The sequence below is a fragment of the Melanotaenia boesemani genome, chromosome 18 (genome assembly GCF_017639745.1).
Source record: "Melanotaenia boesemani isolate fMelBoe1 chromosome 18, fMelBoe1.pri, whole genome shotgun sequence".
NCBI classification, from domain to species: Eukaryota; Metazoa; Chordata; class Actinopteri; order Atheriniformes; family Melanotaeniidae; genus Melanotaenia; species Melanotaenia boesemani.
In genome coordinates this window covers 9749260-9768900 of record NC_055699.1, presented here as the reverse complement: position 1 = coordinate 9768900, position 19641 = coordinate 9749260, and the positions used below count along the sequence as shown (strand labels likewise).

Sequence of the window (19641 nt, the reverse complement as noted above, 5' to 3'; positions counted from 1 at the left end):
ATGGCTTTCAATTAAGTTTATTTATTTAAAAATTGCCAGTCACGATGAGGTTAAGCAGTGTTTTATTTGGTTTTTGTAGCCCTCTGGTGATTGAGTATATATATATTTTTTTCGTTGCACTGTGCTGCCTTAAGGGACTACCCCAAAGATAGTAGTTAGAATCTGGTTATTAAAACTAAAACAAGCTAGTAACCATGTAATATCACAGTTTATACTATTTTAACATCAGTGGAACAACTGAGAAGTTCGGTTATTGACAAATGTGTCTCACAGCCGTAGATAAAGTCTACATACTTTAGTGAGGTTAACTGACTATTGTAATACTGCATTACATTTTATATAAGTTTTATTTATTTATTGTATTTTTTTTTTTTTTTAAGTTATTTTTTAAAATATAAGCTTGCTTTTTAGGCCCATTTGCTAACAAATAGAGAAATAAAGAACGAAAGAAAAACTTGAAAAATACTATAAGACTTCTGAGGTACAGTGAACGCCTCATGCACCCACGTTTAGCAGCCTCTCTGCTGTCAGCAGCTGTAAAAGCGGAGGGATTCAGAGGTTTTAACTATGTTGAGACTTGGTCAGTGTGGACTCAGGTGTGGGCTGCCTCTGATAGGAATTAATCAAAATGGAAAACGTGACTGTGGAAATGCATAAACAGTAAAACGTGTTCTAATAGATTGCATGTATTATACCCGTCACAGGAGGATGCTTAGAAAGTTGGGAGCGACCGGAATGACAGTTTTTAGTGTAGAAACACCGTTGAAGCTGGATAGCTGGGATACAGTCAAGAAGGTGGTAGACTCTTTGTATCAGATCGACATAAGTGGATCTGTAAATGTGGAAGTATCTGTGTGGCAAGCTTGAGTTCGACTGAGACAGCGCCAAACAGTAGATGGCAGTAATACGCCACAGTCGCGTATAGCCTGCTGGATCAATAGAAGAAGAAGAAGAAGAAGAAGGAAGAAGAAGAAGAAGAAGAAGAAGAAGCAGCTGTAGTTTGACCCTGTGTGACTGTTCTTTGGTAAGACTTTTGCTTGGTTAGTTGCCCCATTTGTTGTGTATTTATTATTTTAAGTCAAGCTGGCAGCTTTACCACACGCTTATAACGAAAACAGCTGCACGTCTCCTTAATATTGTACAGAGTGGACAAGAAGCTAATCGCTAAGTGGCTCATACGAAGAAGTAGCTAATGTTAGCCAATAGCAAACTCAAGGTTGGTTAGTTAAGAAGAGCGAAGGAGGGACTGAGTTACTCTGGTCGTCATAATAATAGTAATAATAACAACAACAACAATAATAATAATAGTAATATAAAAATAGTATATTATAATATTATTATTGTTGTTGTTATGAATTTGTACTTCTCTTGCAAATATGTCACGTCATTGTTTTTTTTTTTGTAAAAGTTTGTGCTTTTGTTTTAGTTTGGACCGATGATCTTGGACCAGGTTCATGGCTCTAAAAATGATTCAGAGCCTCCCGCTCATCGGGCAGTTCGGGATCCGTCATTATCCTGTTGGAGCCCTCTGTCCCGCCAGGCATCTGAGTACCAGCAGTTATACTCAGTCCTTGTGTGTAACCTGCCTGTGTACTTCAGCCGTCCGGTGCATCAGACTACGCGGCTGCAGGAAGCGCCAATCGGGGTATGGCATAAGGAACCTGACAAGTATAGTTAGAGAGCCATCTTTTGTGGCTAGCAGCTCTGTAGGACTTCACAAAGATTCAGTCCCTCGGTTCCGTTTGACTCAGCTACACCGGCCCTCAGCGGCTGAAAAGCAGGTTTTCCAGAAACGTCTGGAGAGCTGTGCCTCTTCCCAACAGGTCTTCAAACTGCTGCGCTCAGTAGAGATTATGTCTGACATTATGGCTGCAGCAGCACTTCACCGTGTGGCTGACCTGGAGCAGGAGGGACATGCTCTAAAGAATCCTTCAGTACTGGAAAATGACACTATCCGGGCCCTGTGCTTCCAGCTGGAGCAGGATTCTGGACGGCTGACAGATGCTGGACTGGTGTCAGTTCTTCTAGCCTGCACACGCCTCTTTTTGGATCCCTGGAGCACGTTGATGGTGAGGCTGGTGTCACAGAGTCAGGCCAGGCTCGACAGGAGACAGATGACTCTAGGACAGTTATGTACCCTGGGCCAGGCGATGCTGCAAATGGAAGGTCCAAGTTGTGTGTTGCTGGAGCAGGTGATGGAGCAAATTCAGAAGCAGGAGCCTTCCCAGTGGAGCATTGAAGATATTGTAGGCGTTTATAGACTTCTGCAAGGTTGTGTAGGTGAAGATGGAAAATATAGGGACCTGCTGAATGCCATGCACACCCATGCCATGACCATCACTTCTCGAATGAATGCCTCTGCTGTTAGCAATGTGCTAAGTGCGCTTGTTACCTTGAATCAGAAGCAGGCCATACCTCTTGTAATCAATTTATGTAAGCAAGCTGTGCGGCATGTACCTTATTTCACCGATGATGAGCTAACTCAAGTACTTGGTGCACTAATGCATTTTGGTCACAGTGATCATTACTTTGTTGAGGCTGTGGTGAAGTATGTTCCTACAGTGGCGTTCACCTCCCACCCAGAGACAGTTTCCAAGGTAGTGCAGTTCTTTAGCCGAAGGAACATCCTGTCCCCCACTGTTTTTGATGCAGTTGCTGAGAGCTTTGTGTATCGAGCAAACGACTACAACACCAGCCAGATAGCCAGGCAGATCATGGCTTTTGGGAAACTGGGCTACCTCCCACCTAATGCCAGCCAGATGTTCAAGAAAGTAGAAACCATCCTGCACACTCGTTTTTCACAGTTCCAGCCTCAAACGCTGCTCAACCTGCTCCACGCCTGTACCCTGGTAGGGAGGTTTCCTGCCAATTTTTTCTCCAAAATTTTTCGCAGTTATTTCCTCCAGCAGCTCCAAGGTGATGCATTCAGTCAGACACACACATTGCACCACCTTTCCATGAATGAATGATTGAACTAAATGTGTTGATGATCGTTGCATGTCTTTTGTTTTGTGCCATAGGTCAGGACGCAGGAATTGACCGGGCTGTTCTGGCACAGCTGACTCAGCTCTACTTGACTGTGAAGTTGGAATGTCCTTTCTATGAGGTAAAATATTTAAAGGTTAATTTAACATGATCGACATTTGAAAGTAAAATGACAAGGGAAGAATGTCTAATAGACAGAGCACACACCCTTTGGCTTAACAAGTCATCTGTGTATGAGGTTCAGTGCATTTGAGTAATGTGTGATAAAACCTGCACCGGTTTTCTTATTGTGTTTGCAAAAATCATTTCAGACAACAGCCAGCTGCTGTTGTTCTGAAAGTAAAGCGATTCCCATTGCATTTTTTAGGCTCTCAGTTTATTTTCTCACCAGTTCAGGACCTCTTTTGTTGTCATTTTTGGTACTTATTATACTTGGCATATAACATAAATGTTTACTTTGTTTTGTGATAGATTGAATGGAAAATCCAGAATCATCTTTTGTGTCACACCTTGATTTATAAGATAATGTTTTTTTTCTATCATCAGGGTCCCATGCTTCTTCCAAAGTACCGTGTCAAGTCTTTCCTCATGTCTAGTTCATCTCTGGAGACACCAGTTGATCTGCATCTGTACAACTCTGTGAAAAATGGACTGGTAGATTTACTGGGGAATCGTTCGTACTTTGGCTCCAAAGTTCTGACACCGTACTGCTACACACTCGGTAAAGTCCCTCTAGTTTACCTTTCTTGTATATTTTGTGTAGTTTATCGACTTGGGGTGTAACACTATTGTTGTTGCAGATGTGGAGATAAAACTTGATGAAGAGGGATATGTGCTGCCTGCCAGGCAAATGGATGATGTTTACAAAAGGTAAATGTTTACAGAAGATGGATGGATTTTGAACTAATACGGTAAATGTAAGGGTCATCAGTAAGGGGTGAATGCTCAAACCACTTCTGAACTCTTTTGCAGGATAGCAGTCTGTATTGATGGACAAAAAAGGTTCACTACAAACATGAGACAGCTACTTGGAAAAGAGGTCATCAAGCAGCGACATCTGCGGCTCCTGGGTTATGAAGTTGTTCAGGTTAGACCCCTATCATAAGATTGTGTCCTATCATAAGACTATGTTGCTTAATTGATTTATTTTAGCCAGATTTTCTTGTCAAAGGTTTGATCTAAGCACAATAATGTAATCCAGCATTTAAAGTGTCTAATTGCTTTCTTTTATGTCATTACTGATTATATTTTCCCCATAGATCCCGTATTATGAATTTGAAAAACTGCACAACCAGACCAGTGTGCTGGAGTATCTTCACCAAAAAATCTTCCCTCACACATTCAGGCTGAACTGGTGATAAGAGGAGGATGCTGTACACGAGCTGAGCTTCATATAGCTAAAACAAATATTTATTTTTGCTAACAGTCATTGAGCCAAAAGATTAAAGCGACTTTTCTACAAATGTTTTTGTGAATGACTTCAGTATCAGTTATTTCTTGTTTTGAAAATATAATTTATTTTGTTGATGCAGAAACTGTACAAAGTTAAGAGAATCCCAATACCTACAATTCGTTAGACAGAGACAAGCTCAGTCGAAGAATAATAATAATCAACTTGAATCAAAGATGCCTGATATTTTGTTACAGTTTCCAGACAGAAGAAGCTTTGGTTTTTGTTGAGCTCTAAGGCCAAGATAGTTGGATAAATACAAAAAACAGGTTATGATACATGTAAAACTAGCATATCGTCTTCAAATTGCTCCTTTATGTAGCAGGAATCTGAGGAAGGCCAAACTCATCCACAAGGACCCCGTCCTGAAATACAAGAAGAACAATGTTTTATAATGAAAACCATCAGGATAACCGTGTTAAACGATGTAGAAAAATCACAAAGGCTGTTCCATACCCTATTGGTCGACTTGTCGCCGGGCACACCCTCTGGGATGGAAGGAGCAGTCGCAGCCTCATCCAGGTAGGAGCTGTCATCATCCATCAGGAGCTCATCTCCCAGAGCATCCAGCTCTGAGGATGCAACAACAGCATGAGGTCAGTAAGATGAGAGGAAATTAAAGCAATCAGAATTTATTTTTGCAGTATAAATTATTCAGCTGAAGGGGGAATTAAAAACAGGTAACAAGACCTGCAACTTCAGTCTTAACACACTTTAAGGAGGAAAAGAAAAAATCCAGAAGTGTTTTTTTTTTTCCCCCACCTGCTTCCAAGTCATCCTCATCTATGTCAGGGGTGCCGTAGCTCCTGCCCAGTGCCTCTTGAATATCATTGGCATCTTCCATCATGTCCTCCAGCTGATCTTGGAGATCCTTGTTATAATTTAAAGAAGAAATATTTAAAAAATTGCCTCACATGAACCCATCATGTGTCAAAAACAAATAAACTTGCATTATGGGTCTTTGAAGTACAGATACATATTCTGTGTGAATTTTAATGTGATCTACATATATATACAGGGCTTAAAGTAAAAAAAAAAATCCTGAGCCTAAACTTTTTTCCAGGGAGAGAAGGTGCAGTTGCATGCACACTATAGGCAAACATCTGTAAAATATGTCTCACCTGAACAAACTGGAGCCATTTCAAGCAACATTTTTTGTTTTATTGACAATTACAGGGCCCATGATCAGCTATTGATATGTTAAAACGATTATTCTGAGACCAAATTCCACTTTAAAAGAATAAGAGGTGGGTGTAAGGTACTACTTGGCCAGTAATGTGCACAGTATAACTCTTGATTGATATCAGACCACTTTAATGTAGATTCTGCATTTAATTAACAAGAAATGTACTCCAATAAATAGAATAAGTCATGAACATCGGTGGAAATTAAACTTTGTAAATCAACACAAATATCATATACTTACTAGACTTTACATACTTTCAATAAACAAGCATGAGACAAACGCATGAAACCTAAACAGTGAAGCAGCAACATGCCTGGATATCGTTTCTGATTACAGCACGTCTTCATCTGCAGTGTTAATAAATCCGTTAAAGTACTTGCAAAATCATACTTTCTTTGTTAATTTAGACATATTGTCTCTTGCATTCGCGTACTATGTCGGTTTTACACCGAGAGGAAGAGCCGCAGACAACTGAGAGAAGCTGTGCGAAACGACGCTAACAGCCAGCGCGCGCTCCCGCGGCCGTATACTCAATTTTTGGCAGACATTCACTTTAGGGCACTACACCTGGCAAACGACTTGTATGTTGGAGAGCGCGAACTGCTGCCGGGGTCTCCTTCGTGGCGTCATAGAACTTTTTTGCCACTAGTTGCATACACCAGCTTCTTCGAGCACAACACAGAAACAAGTAGGCCTATCTGGCTCTCTTAGTTTCTGGTACCAGCTCCCAAAAAGCTTGCCGTCTCCACCCCTTCTTTTAACCATGCCCAGCGCCGTTTGGTTCTAAGGCCGTTGTCAATTAGGACGTCTTTCCCTGGCTTCATTAATTTACTCTCCAATTTTTTTAAAATCTGATTTCAGTGAAACAACCATTGGCTTGGATGCTGCGTTCAAGACCACTCGGAGATAACGGTCACGCTACAGGTTAACTCGGCGGAGAAAACGAAGTGTGGTATATTGTCACTATTTGCTGAACACTGAAAACATAAGCAGCAGCAAGTTCTGCTTATTTTCAAAGATGCATACATGTAATTTCCGACTTTAACATTGTTCATCGTTCAATTCATTTTCTACAATTCAGAGTCTCAAACAAAGTTATTTTTTTTCCTGAATCATAGTGAAGAGATCCGGCATGGTGCCGGGACACTTTAAGCCCTGTATATATATTTTCATAATAGGTAAATAATTTTAGCTTTAAACCTACTTTAAACTGTCATCATAATGTTAAAAACAAAGATACATAGGAAACATACCTCAATCTTATCGATTTTCACATTCTTGTATGCTTTCTTCATGTCTTTGAGACCAGTTTTCATGGCATCAACCTAAAAAAAAAACAAACAAAACAAACAAATACTGTTACTTTAAAAAAAGTGACTTCTTCAGTAGTTAACGCTCCATTTCACAGAGTCACATCTCTTACTGTAGTTTTAGTGTCTTGGAGGGTTTGGATGGTGTAGTTTGCCTGTTCCATGTTGAACGACTGCTGCATGAGGTTATCTCTCTGGCCCTCATACCTGAAAGATGTTTAAAAAGATTTAGAAGTCACAACAGAGAACATGAGGAAAACAAGAGACTTGTAAAATAAATCGAATATGTTTCATAATGTAAACTTACATTCTCTTTTGTTTCAGAACTCTCATAGCTTTTTGCTTCACCATGTTCTAGCAGATATAAAAAAAGAATATTTAATAACTAATAACAAATGCTGAGCTGTATGAGATTTTTAAGTAAACACAAGCATATGATGACAGTGGGTTAAACCTACACATTAAGTGTCGATATGACTGTATAGACTAGAGAAATGTTACCAAACATAATTTTACTTAAGATTTTTTTTTTGGGGGGTCATATTTTGCATCCTTAATTTAAAATTTAGTCGGGTTTTGGTTAGTATCTTCTCATAACAAATAACTTGTAGGGCTCATTATGTGAAAATATTTAACATTTGTGGATGAAGTATTCTGACTTGTGGGTATTAGACGGCACTGTAGTATCCAATCCACTTAATTTATAAAGCACATTTAAAAAAAAATAGTGAGAATATAAAACAGTGCACAACTGCATCGCACTATCCTTTGTGTATACCAATTTGCACACATCACAAAAAAAAAGGTTACCCACTGATTCACACTGAGGCGTCTAACCTTAACCCTGTGATAGTTAGTGTATGAATCATTATTAAAGTAAGTGGCTCAATGCTTATGTTGGACAGGCTTAACCCAACGCTGTCTTTGTTTTACAGCAGGACCTGACAGCACATGTCACCTTTGAAGGCCCATCTCTCATCTTTTTCATCTGATCCTTGTACTTGACTAGTTCTGCATCTAGTCTGGCGATTTTCTTGTCAACAGACTCAGCCCGAGAATCAACCTACAAGTAGGGGAGAAAAAGCAGGAGATAAACTTTAAAATAAACTAAAACAAATCGGCGAGCTGGATAATAGACTGTTTACCCATATTCAGAAATTATTATTTTGGTATTAAACATTTAAAATGAGTGGCTTTCTTCTTCCATGTCAGCCAGCTAATAATATCGTTGAACCTAAGGACAGAACCGACCAGTATAACTGGTTTTTATCAGTTCACTTCCCAAGAGAAAGCCAATGTTTTTACCCTTATAGCGGCCAAATGAGCAAATTACTCCTTACAATTTACGTAACGCTGATTCATTACCTACACAGGGGGAAAAAATATGTTTTAACACCTTGCTTATCAATACGGTATACACAGAAGGCCCACGCTGACAATCGTGTCTCAAACTAAAGATATGAAACAAAAACTATTAATCAAATCAATATAAATGTTTATTTCAATAAATCACCAAATAAATGTAGACAATAGTGGCCTGTTTTCCGTCCATAAAGTTGGCTAACAGCTAGCAACTTCATCTTTGTTTACTTTCATAGCGTCCAGAAATGTATTTTAGGATGACACTTACGTTTCCTATGCAGTCCGACAAGTTCGGTGGCGGACCTTTGGCTTTACCTTTTCCAAAAATACGATTCATTTTTGCAAATCTAAGGATTAAAATGTAAAAGAAAGGCTTCGTTAATTTGCTGTCTTGGTCCACAGTTCGGCTAAAGGAAACACCCGGAAGAGACTTTAGGATGACGTAGGAAGAGTCACATGATCATTGCTCACTCAGCCACTCCCTCCATAGAGATTGTTTTTCATGTCTCTGATCTGATTGTTGTATTTGAGTCCTTTACCTTCATAGGATTTCCATGAACTGGTTGATAATTTTTTTTTATTATTCACAGCATTATATAATAGGTTATATGGTAAAGTTGTAAAAAGGAAGTACAGCATCCTTTACTTAATTTATATTAAACTTAATTTTAGTGTACAGAATGCTAAAATACATAAGTACAATTGTCCTCTTCATAGGTAAAACTACAGTAGAGCACTTCATTTTAAAGTGTGCTGAAACTATTTATGGTTTTGTGGTAATTAATCTATGGAATGACATACAGTTAATATCATATGTTGTTCCCTGCAAGTTGTGGTTAATTTGAAAAATAGATATTTTACATGTGATAATAGTGACAGTCATATTGATAACAAAGGAAGAATGTAATTCAAAACTTCAAAAATTGCTTTTAATCATTTTAATGTAATTTATTATTTTATTGTGATTATGTGTTGATGCCTTTCAAGAAAAATAAATACAGAATAAATGCATTATATTTATATTTAAACGCTACAGCAATTTATTAATTTAAAAATTTAAGATAATTTTCTGTCAAAAAATGTAAGCATTAATATTAGATGGTTTATGTGAATGCGGCTATCAGAATTTAATTTTCCTCCAATGTTGTGGTAATTGCACTCTCCATCCTCTGGGGGGAGTAGTTAGATTACAGTAGAATTTTAAGATCTTGCCCCCTAAGGCTCACATTTTTGTGGACAACTGTGTAAATCTAGTAAGTTGCTTTTAATGACAAAGTTTTGTTTTAAAATGAAACATTCATGTATAATGGTAATGTTGTTGAGCAAAAACATACATTTCTAGACAGTTATCTTTGTCTGTCTCTCTTGCACATGACAAAACACCTCCAAATGAAATCTGACAACATGATGAGCACATCTCTACCAGAGAAAAGAATAAGTGTGGAGTTATTAAACTTGCTTTAATATTAATACTTTCACAGACAGGATCAATACACGTCCTGTACAAATAACATCAGACAAATCTAACATATAATATTAGATTCAAAGGGAAAGCACAGAGATTGAAAAGGAAATAAATGCATCAGTCACAGTGCAGCTTCTCTGAATAATGTCTCTCATCTTTTCAGAAAGCTGAAGGAAATCTGTGCTTTATCTATTCTGTTTGTCTGTTTACATGTTGCAGCCATTAATTACATTTTTAAAAGCAGGAGCTTCTGTATTTATCAAACATGAGCTGAAGCTGTACTCTGATGAGTTGATATATATTTTACATCGTATAGTCTATTTGCAGCACATTCAAAGAACAGCACAGTCTATCAAGCATACAGGGCTGCTGATGTTGCCTTTAAAATCCTAGCAAAGATGATTGACATGCTACCAATACAGCTTGTATAAATTATTCTTGTGCAAAGATGTTATTTTGCTGCAATCTATACAAAATAAAGTATTTTATACACACACCATACTGTAGAAGTATAAGTATATATACTGCAGGTGCACAACTTGTTCAGACAGTTGTTTATGTGTTCAGATGGCACAACATTTACAGCATGAAAGGACTATGTGTCATCATCGCAAAAGCCATACACAGCACATGAGGTTAATTAATCATATCGCAAAAATTGAACAACTTATCAGTCTGGACACTGCTGCAGAGTCAGAACTGATGGAGAGCCCTCTGTCAAATTTTAAATGCACATCAAGTCCAGGATTTCACCATTTACTGTTTCTCATTGAGTCTTACGCAACTTTAAAGACCTCCATGCGTCAGTTCGCTCACTCTGCTGTTAATTAGCACTTCACGGACGTGAAAAAGCTTCTGGCACGCGTCTGTTAGTAGTATTTCATGCAATCAGCACTGATGTCTTAAACACATTTAAAAGAAAATAAATCTTTCATTCATTAAGTGTGTTTGACCGACCGATCACCACTCTTATCACCACAAACATGGTATCCTGGACTGTTAAAGGCACTTTGGGCAAATATCAAAATTATATAAGGAAATTATTAGAATAATGAATGTACTGTGTGAAAAATACATATTTGAGGGTCTTTCAGTCATCAAGGGCAACCGTCCTACAGGTTTTAGATGTTCACTCCAACACACCTAATTCAGATTAATGAATCTCCACAAAAATTCATCACCAAGCTCTACACAAGCCTGCTAATGAACCATTTATCTGAATCAGGTGAATTGAAGCAGAGGAATAAAGCCTGCCCCATTTTTTATGTTCAAGTGTCAGTAAAAATACATAAAATAATTGATTTACTTGAAATGAAATCAATTCTGAAAAGCTACAAGCTTCAAAGTTACATTGTCTTTTTTTTTTTTACTTTCTAGTAATACCCTAAATACTTTTCCATTAATGAACAGCACTTTTTATGGAAATAAGACTAAATTAAAACTATTAAAGCTTAACTCTGTTCTTTTTTGCAGCAAATGAAAGCAGTCATCAAGCTTGCATTCACCTTTCAAAGTTAATATCAACTACTCACGAAATAACGGTCAAATATCCAAAGCCTGGAGGATGAAAATGGTATTAAGAACATCTATGTGGTTTTAAGGAAAAGATTTAGTACAAATAACAAATGCTTTTTATCAATGTTGGCACTGTTAAAACCCCCAGAGATGATACAAAGATGAAGTGGATCACTTATCATAATAGAATCAGTCTACATAGCTGATGTGATGTGTGTTAAGCCTAGATCATGAGAGTCTTCTTTTCCAATATGGGAAATTGAAGACAGTTCCACCGCTAGTCATGTCGGCTTACTAGTCCCATCTTGGTTGTCCAGGGCAACGGCAGTCTCCCGCACAGCGTCGGGGACCTTCTTGCTCCCTGACACCTTCTCCCCCTTCAGTTTGGCTGAGAGACAGAAATCTTTGAAGCAACGTTTGAAGTTCTCATCCAGAAAGGCGTAGAGGACAGGATTGAGGCTGCTGTTGGTGTAGCCCAGAGCCACACAGAAGAAGTAGGCAGCCATGATGGCGGTGGTTTCCGGTACGCTTACCAGAGCTTTGACCAAGATGAAAATATGAATGGGCGTCCAGCAGACCACAAACACAGCCACCACGACTACGACCAGTCGCGTGATGCGCCTCAGGTTGCGGTCTTTTTCCCGTGAGCCAGATAACATTCGGACATTCTTCAGCCTCAGGACCATGAGGGAATAACACACGGTGATGATGAGCACAGGCACGACGAAGGCAAAGACAAACACACATATCCTCATCATTGTGTCCCAATATGCATATGGCTCTGGGAACTGTAAGGCACATTCAGTAATGTCTGCAGAAGGAGAAATTGGAGAAAATTATTATTAAATGACAAAGTGCACTTGTGTTTTAACATGACTGAAATCCCTCTCTATCAATTTAGCGAGCTGTTATGGAACAGCTAATCTGCACTCACAGGGGGAACATTTTGCTCTTTTGCCTGGCATCATTCATTTTCAGAAATAATGAGTATGGTGTGTGGCTAATGGAAAACTTTACTGTCAGATGGATGTGTTAAGAAATATTTCTGCCCTTCACTTGAAAACCTGATTGTAACTTTGTTGAAAATACTTCCTCACCGCTGTTTGTCTGGGTACCACCCAGAATAAAAGCAGGTATCCCAGCAGCCGACGACAAGATCCAGATGCACACGTTGATCATCTTGGCTTTGATAGGGGTGCGGAAGTCCAAGGCTTTCACAGGGTGGCACACAGCCACATAGCGATCCACGCTCATCATGGTGAGCGTGAAGATACTGGTGAACATATTGTAGTAATCGATGGAGATGAACACTTTACACACCACTTCACCAAAGGGCCAAGTATTGAGAAGGTAGTCTGTACTCTGGAAGGGCATTGTGGTGGTGACAAGGGCATCAGCGAGCGCCAGGTTGAAGATATAAATATTGGTGGCTGTCTTCATCTTGGTGTACCTGTCAAACATGCACAACACAAGGCTTTACTGTTGAGCACCCATTCAGACTGCCTCAGCAGCCTGTAATTGTTTCCACGTCTCAGTGGAAGACCTTTACTCTTGGTTCATTATGAATGAAATGGTGTACATTAGTCCACATAGCTGTCTTGAATCAGTAATGTAATTTTTCTGACTTACACTTCATCGTTATGTCGAGTATGCTGCTCATTGGAGACCACGTATTATAAGCTTGTTAAACTTGATTAATTATGATGGCATTTTCTGTGGGGTAACTTTTGCAAAGTTAAATCTTAACTTTTCATTTACAATTTTAAGATTTGAAGAGTACAGGACTGAAGTGATGCAAATGGTGCAATTTGTCTCCTTTACTGAAATTTTGCCAAACTTCCTGGAGATGCGGAATATAGAAAACAAAAACAAACTATTTTGGATGAAGATCCCGTTATTTAAAATGGCCTTGGCAGAGGATGTGTCATTGCACTACTTATTAGGACCCCCAAGCCTGCTTGGGGAGTAAAATGAAGACTTTTAACATTTTGTGTTGATTAGAAAGTGAATTATCTTAACCACTAGTCTGTAGGCATCACATTTGGCAGACATCTAAGTACAAAATCTTATCTGTAATTTCCTAATCAGTGTGCAACTATAATGAATAGTTAACACATAGAAGTAATATTTTCTTCTTTGTTTAGTTCATTGATTTTCATGATGTTAATTTAGAAACAAAAATCAGCTCAAGGTGCTTTAAAAAGGCAATAAACATGCTCAAAAAGAGTCTAATTAAATTCACATCATTCATACAAATCCATTTAGAATTCAGTTTAATCCTATTCATTATAATCAATTTCCATACAAATTTCTCAAATAAAATATAAATGTTATAAATAATCTTAATTCTTTGCATAATAATAATGATCTGCTTCAATGTCCTGATCTGCCTACAGTGTTCATTTCATGCCTTTTCAGACAGGATAGGATATTGGGGGAAAAATAAAAACTATGTCTATGTTCTCAGTTGATTTTTTTTTTCTATTTCACTTAGATAACATTATCTTGCAATAACCCATTTGTTACCTTAGCAACCTGTGGCTGGACCTGCGTACAAATTAAAATCTGGGTAAGAGATAGAAAGTAGTTTTCTCTAAAAGAAAAAGGTGAAAATTGAATCAAGATGATGCAACAGCTATGCTTTGTGCTCCTAAGGACACCTTGGTCCTGTTCAGAAAGCCCATTCATCACATTTATTTCACAAATCAGATTTTTTATCACAGACTGTCTTATTTGTTATTACATTACACTTGTACCTCTGGACATTGTGACTGTATAAGTAAGGTTTGCTGTGGTAATGTGGTCGGTGTAGCTAAGATGAAGACATGTCCACACTGTCACCACCCATTATTTGTGAAATAATTTTTCCCCTTTTTACCTCAAACTTTAAGTAAACTATAATGACGGGCATCAAAGATTGATATTTGAAATTCTATCAAACAAAACCAGTATTGTTAAAGCCTATATGATACTATATTATTTCCCAAGCACATTGATCAGATTAGTGAAACTAACTGATGAAAAACAAAATCACTTGTTGAAAAAATGTAAACATAATATTTTGAGTGACAAATAATAATTCAGTGGTGTTTTTTTTCTTCTTTTTTTTTATTATTTGTTGTTGTTTTCAGAATGAAACTTTCAGTGGCATTGCAAATCAATGCACTGCTACTTCACATTTCAGACTCTGGCAACATTAATCTTTCATGAACATAGTGTTGGGTCTATGGAGAGCTGGTGAAACAGCTTTCCAATGATAACATTCATTTAGAATCTTCTTCCCAAACTTTCAGCAAACACTTTATCTTGGCTTTCACCCAAAGACTCTTATTCTTCGTCTTTCTTTCCCCACCAACGTATGCTATAGTTTCCTTTAGCCTTCCATCTACTGGAAAACCATTTTTGAAAGTCTTTTGGGAGTAGGTGGTTTTAATGTTGCTGCAGGTAGACACACTACAGTAATTAGCTAGCCTTAACCACATTGATGGAATAAACAATGAAAGAAATTAGAGGATTAAGGGGTTTTTAATGGATTTGTATGTACATCTCTGTAGTCTGTCTAGCCCACAGTAGACAGCAGTCAGAGTGCTCTCAGTTTGATGAATCTGGAAGGAATTTTGATGGGGAGCTGAGCAAAAAGCTAGGCCACAAAAAGGAGCTAAGCACTGGCCAGGATAAACAAGTCAAACTTTTCATAGTAGTAGTATGTTGCCTCACTTTTGTTTCAGATAGTTTTTTAGGCTACTTTTGAAAATAACTGCTTTATTTTCTTAACTGGAGAAAATCTATGTTGCAACAAACATGAGAGTGTATAATAATCTACTGCAAAGCATATATAAGCTTTTTGGTCTGTTTTAGATGGAGAAAATGCCCTTGCCTGGTGAGCCTCTGTTAGGTTACTGTTAGCTTTGCTAAAAAACAAAAAACAAAATATCCCTTTAAAACAGAAATTAGATGCAACAGACACAAAAATAAGAATCACACATCTGTGGATCCAATTAACTGCAAAGGTTTGTGGGGGTTTTGTTGTTGCTATTCTCATGTGTGGTTTCCTCAAACCATGAAAACTTTGGAGAAAACAGGAAGAGGGAAAGCACTATCCTTGTCACGTGGAATGAAAATGCTTTTAAAAATGCCACACTCTACCTCCTTAAGTTAAAAGTTCACAAAAAATAGTACAGTCATTGAGAAGACTATTCAGAATTTCTTTGTATTGTTATGAGTGATTTATTGTGTTCATGAAACTGAACAAGGAGGCGAATTAATAAAAGGGTAACGGTCTGATTGGTTGCTTTGCTTATACACATTAAACACACAAATGTTAGTGAGATAACGATATATCACATTAAGTGATCATAAACAGAATAATATGTGCTAACTTTATCGTGATTCCAGGCTGGTAACACACAGTGGGTTAATCATATGTAAGCAGCAAGCAGCTGCTGCTGGACACAACACTAATGAGAATCAAAAGAGATGGTTATAAGTGTTAAAACCAAAACAATAAGCTCAAACGTACAAAAACTTCTGTAAAACTGTAGAAAGCTGGGTAGTATTATTAGCACTTCCCTCACTACTTTTAACACACAATTTCATCTGGTGTTAATGTACAAATATTACTCTGTGTACTTTCCACAGATCAAACAGGAAATAACTGTACCGGATGTTTCAAGTAAAGGACTGTAGTTCAACATAACATCTCTTGTGGCCCATGTTTAGTAGTGTAATTCCAGATATTTGTTTACAGTAAATCACCATTAAACCTCTCCTTCTTTCTGCTAAATTGTCCTCTGTGGAGCAACTGAACTTTAAAAACGTACAGTCTTTTCTGCAACTGAAGTGATAAAACTGACTTCCAGTGGCAGGCGAAGCAATCAATCTGATACGAGGTAATTGTTGTCTGTGGACTGAAGCATTCTGGAAGGCGCTGCTGCATTTCACATTACATCAAACTAGATTTGTCGCTGTTGCAAATCGTAAATAATGTCCAATGAGCTGCAAGCAGGCTATGAGTTTGATAAAGTACCACCAGTTTCAGTTATAATTAACATCATATCCAACAGACTTTGAGAGATTTATAGAATATTCTTGTTAAAATTTTGCAATTCTTGAGTTATTGGTTTAATAATACTGATAAAAAAAACAAACAAAAAAAGCTGCCTTGAAGATTTCTGGCACTTTTATAATCTCTGAAGGAATCAGCTCCTGCTTGCGTGCTTTACACTTTTAAAGCAGTATTAGACCTGACAGCATTAATCTTAACCCTTTCTTTGCCAAAGAGCCATCCTGTTTTCTGTGTTGACACCTGCTAGTTGCCAAATCCATCTGTTGTGATGCATAGATGTAGGCTACTTCCTAATGCGCAGATGAGGTGATAATTTCTTCTTAAATGCATCACAGAGCAATAACTGGCACAAACAATTGGCCTAAAGGCCAATGTAAAAAAGACAATATTTGGCAGAGGCTTATTCATAAACCTTCCCAAAAACTACAGAAACACAAAGCCTGCTTGGACTTTGTTTTCTAAAAATATGGTACAATAAAAATCACAGCCTTGGTTTTGAGAAAAGTATTAAATATGACCTCACCTGATGATCACATACATGACGAGGCAGTTGCCCAACAAGCCAACCACAAACACCACAGAGTACACTGCAGTGATGATGGGGATGATGGGGGACATGCTTTCCTGCTCCCAACCATCATCATCGTGGGTCACGTTGCGGCTGTCGGAGTATCCGGACGCCCAAACAGAGGAATTCATCGGACAGTCCTCCAGCAGCGTGGAGAGGCACTTATTGTCTTCTTTGAAAATCTCAACCGGAGTGTTTTCCATGTCGACACCTGTTTATTTATGTTTAAAAAAGACTTAAATAATCCTTGCTGCACTGACAGATGTAATTTAGTATGAATGAGGTGCGATTCGGCCACAAAGACGCACAAAGTCACACTTCATTCCTAGAGAAAGAGTAAAGTATGGATGCTAATGTTAATACGTGTGTAACCTACACAAACACACTCTAGCTCTGAAGACACTTGTGGAGCATGCAAAACATGTTTGGAATTACGGAGCTCCAGTCTTTCAAGAAAAACGCGCACCGTAGCGCATGAAGCTGGCGGGTTACTCACCTTTATCACCCAGAATTAGCGGCACAGCTTGAAATATAAATTTGAAAAACGTATGTCCTCCGTTTATAATTCAGCCCGGCTTGTTTTGTTGCCTTGCTGAAGGTTACAGCTCGTCAAAGTTTGGCGGTGGTTCTGCGCGCAAAGAGGAGAGAAGCGGCGGCTTTGCGGACACTCGTGCACACGCAATGATGGAAGGGGAGGAGGCGCGCGATCAGGCTGCGCAACACACACACACACACACACACACACACACACACAAGCGCAAATATTCTCACAAAATATGAGATGACAGAGCGATGACAATAACCTGCAGGCATGCACAGAGCTCCCCACAATTTCTGTGTCACATCTGAGGAAAAGCCGTTCAACATCATTAAGCAGGACATCCCTGGTTTGTGTTTAAGTGTTTAAAGGAGTAAGCCAGTGACTACAATGACGTTAAATGCAGTTTAATAAAATTCTCCGCGGAGGATTTATAATGAGTTTAATGTTAGCGGTTCTCCAAAATACACTCCTCAGGAGCAATTTTAAGTTGTGAGATGTAACGAGAGAGCTGGGAAGGATAAAGATGTGAATCAGTTGGGATTCAGAGCTTGTGTGCAATGATGGAGGTCATCGCCACTTTCAGTGGACACAGCAATGCACAATGTTTTTACTTTTTTTAGACTGAAAACATTTTGGGGACAGAAAAGGGACGCGATTGAACTTCATTTTACAAGCAAGGTGACCCATACTGCTTAAAAATGTCATGAATGATGATAAAAATGATGATTCTAAAAAAAAAAGAGATCTTTTTAAAACCTCAGTGAACATAGATGAGACCCACAGTTGTGTTACAAGGGGACCTGGCATCTGAAGCCTGGGCCATTCTGGCGTGAAGGGCAGGTGGTGGAGCAGGTGAAAATTATTAAGTATAGTGGGATTTGAAATCAACAACCACAGTACACAGGTGGAATCCACAAAAAAGATCCAACAATATGTTCCTTCTACTCTAAACTTTTTTGTGTAGTCAGAATATTCACGTTCAGAAGCTCTAGTGACAAAATAATCCCTATCTCCACATAGTAAAGAATCCTTTACAAAATTCCTGGATCCAGGTGGTGCTCTGGATCACCCCCAAAAACGAATCACTTGTTCCTTATTCAATTTTTTTAGATACCCATAACTTTTTGAGTTGCGTTGCTAACACACAAACCAAGGCATGCAGCTGAATACACGACTTCTGCCTTGGCAGAGGTAAAGACTGAAGCATTCAGGGGAGGTGTAAAGGCTCAGGGCAGTCATCCCATTTCTGCTCTGCATGAAAAACCCTTGTGCCACCATGATCAATATTGCTCCATGGGCTCAGGACTACCTTGGAAACTCTTTTTAACTTAACACTGCAGCATACAGATTTGTAATCCAAAACTGTGTTAGAGAAGGACAAAACAATATATCAGATCTGCAGAGAATCCTTGTCACGGTCCAAGCTCACCTCAGACACACAGACAGTGGACAAATGTTCTGAACTTAGATAAGTTCATGTTCCAGTTGCTTTTGAAATAAAAAAGGCAGGTTCTATAAGCCATAGATGAAATACTATCCAGGGAGTTGTCAGGGGAAGCTACAAAATCCAGTGTCTGTGATGGTATGAGGTGCTGACTTGCATATTGATAGATAGATAGATACTGTAGATAGATAGATAGATAGATAGATAGATAGATAGATAGATAGATAGATAGATAGATAGATAGATAGATAGATAGATAGATAGATAGATAGATAGATAGATAGATAGATAGATAGATAGATAGATGAATGTCTGTGATAGAGCAATACAATTTAGTATATAACAATAGAAGTGCTGTTTGAGTGTGTGTAAATCTGTGAATTATGTAGTGTTAAAGCGCTATATAAGTACAGTCCATTTACATTTCCCAGGAGGACAGTGGTTATTTAAGCAGCACAATTCCATACCTCCTTCTGTGATACTTGTAATAGCACGGCCTCATAGACACAACGTGTGTGTGCTTGGCCTGCTTAATCTTTTTGCTATTGAAAATGTGCAGCATCATGAGGAGGAGAATCTTACAACAAGACAGTTGAGGGGTTAAATCTTGTATTCAACAAGCATGCACACAGCTTCTTTAAAAAAAAAACATAGGTTTAGTTTAAACCTCACTACTTTTAATGCAGTTTCCACACCCACTATAACTTATTCATGAAAGCATTTGTGGAATATTTGGTTTTTCATGCTTGT

The 19641-nt window shown here is 38.3% G+C and overlaps 3 protein-coding genes across 5 annotated transcripts; 1 reads left to right on the top strand and 2 right to left on the bottom strand.

Moving 5' to 3' along the window:
* Positions 1–595: 595 nt before the first annotated feature.
* On the top strand, positions 596–4428 carry fastkd3 (FAST kinase domains 3). Its single transcript, XM_041968122.1, has 7 exons — positions 596–1024; positions 1427–2916; positions 3021–3106; positions 3532–3706; positions 3786–3855; positions 3958–4072; positions 4245–4428. The coding sequence occupies exons 2-7, from the start codon at positions 1455–1457 to the stop codon at positions 4341–4343; spliced, it is 2007 nt and encodes a 668-aa protein (XP_041824056.1). The 5' UTR covers positions 596–1024; positions 1427–1454; the 3' UTR covers positions 4344–4428.
* A 50-nt stretch (positions 4429–4478) lies between these two features.
* On the bottom strand, positions 4479–8735 carry chmp5b (charged multivesicular body protein 5b). The gene is made up of 8 exons (XM_041968126.1): positions 8562–8735; positions 7890–7994; positions 7239–7285; positions 7045–7138; positions 6875–6946; positions 5198–5306; positions 4892–5007; positions 4479–4800 (listed from the first exon to the last, which is right to left on the bottom strand). Exons 1-8 carry the CDS (start codon positions 8628–8630, stop codon positions 4750–4752), a joined length of 663 nt encoding a protein of 220 aa, XP_041824060.1. The 5' UTR covers positions 8631–8735; the 3' UTR covers positions 4479–4749.
* Positions 8736–9734: 999 nt separating this feature from the next.
* LOC121628802 (kappa-type opioid receptor-like) lies at positions 9735–17563 on the bottom strand. 3 transcript variants are annotated; one of them, XM_041968123.1, is made up of 4 exons: positions 17403–17563; positions 16862–17117; positions 12371–12723; positions 9735–12084 (listed from the first exon to the last, which is right to left on the bottom strand). In XM_041968123.1, the coding sequence occupies exons 2-4, from the start codon at positions 17107–17109 to the stop codon at positions 11555–11557; spliced, it is 1131 nt and encodes a 376-aa protein (XP_041824057.1). In that variant the 5' UTR covers positions 17110–17117; positions 17403–17563; the 3' UTR covers positions 9735–11554. The 3 variants fall into 3 exon arrangements, with proteins under 3 accessions (XP_041824057.1, XP_041824058.1, XP_041824059.1); XM_041968124.1 differs by having other exon boundaries at positions 16877–17117; XM_041968125.1 differs by lacking the exon at positions 16862–17117.
* Positions 17564–19641: the final 2078 nt, after the last annotated feature.

Coding starts and splice junctions, on each gene's coding strand:
- chmp5b (XM_041968126.1), bottom strand. CDS start 8,630: ATGAATCGTATTTTTGGAAAAGGTAAAGCCAAAGGTCCGCCACCGAAC. Junction 7,286..7,889: donor TGAGAGATGGGCCTTCAAAG/GTGACATGTGCT, acceptor TATATCTGCTAG/AACATGGTGAAGCAAAAAGC. Junction 7,139..7,238: donor GTTCTGAAACAAAAGAGAAT/GTAAGTTTACAT, acceptor AACATCTTTCAG/GTATGAGGGCCAGAGAGATA.
- fastkd3 (XM_041968122.1), top strand. CDS start 1,455: ATGGCTCTAAAAATGATTCAGAGCCTCCCGCTCATCGGGCAGTTCGGG. Junction 2,917..3,020: donor TTTCCTCCAGCAGCTCCAAG/GTGATGCATTCA, acceptor TTTGTGCCATAG/GTCAGGACGCAGGAATTGAC. Junction 4,073..4,244: donor TGGGTTATGAAGTTGTTCAG/GTTAGACCCCTA, acceptor TTTTCCCCATAG/ATCCCGTATTATGAATTTGA.
- LOC121628802 (XM_041968123.1), bottom strand. CDS start 17,109: ATGGAAAACACTCCGGTTGAGATTTTCAAAGAAGACAATAAGTGCCTC. Junction 12,724..16,861: donor GTCATGTATGTGATCATCAG/GTGAGGTCATAT, acceptor CATGTTTGACAG/GTACACCAAGATGAAGACAG. Junction 12,085..12,370: donor TGGTACCCAGACAAACAGCG/GTGAGGAAGTAT, acceptor CTCCTTCTGCAG/ACATTACTGAATGTGCCTTA.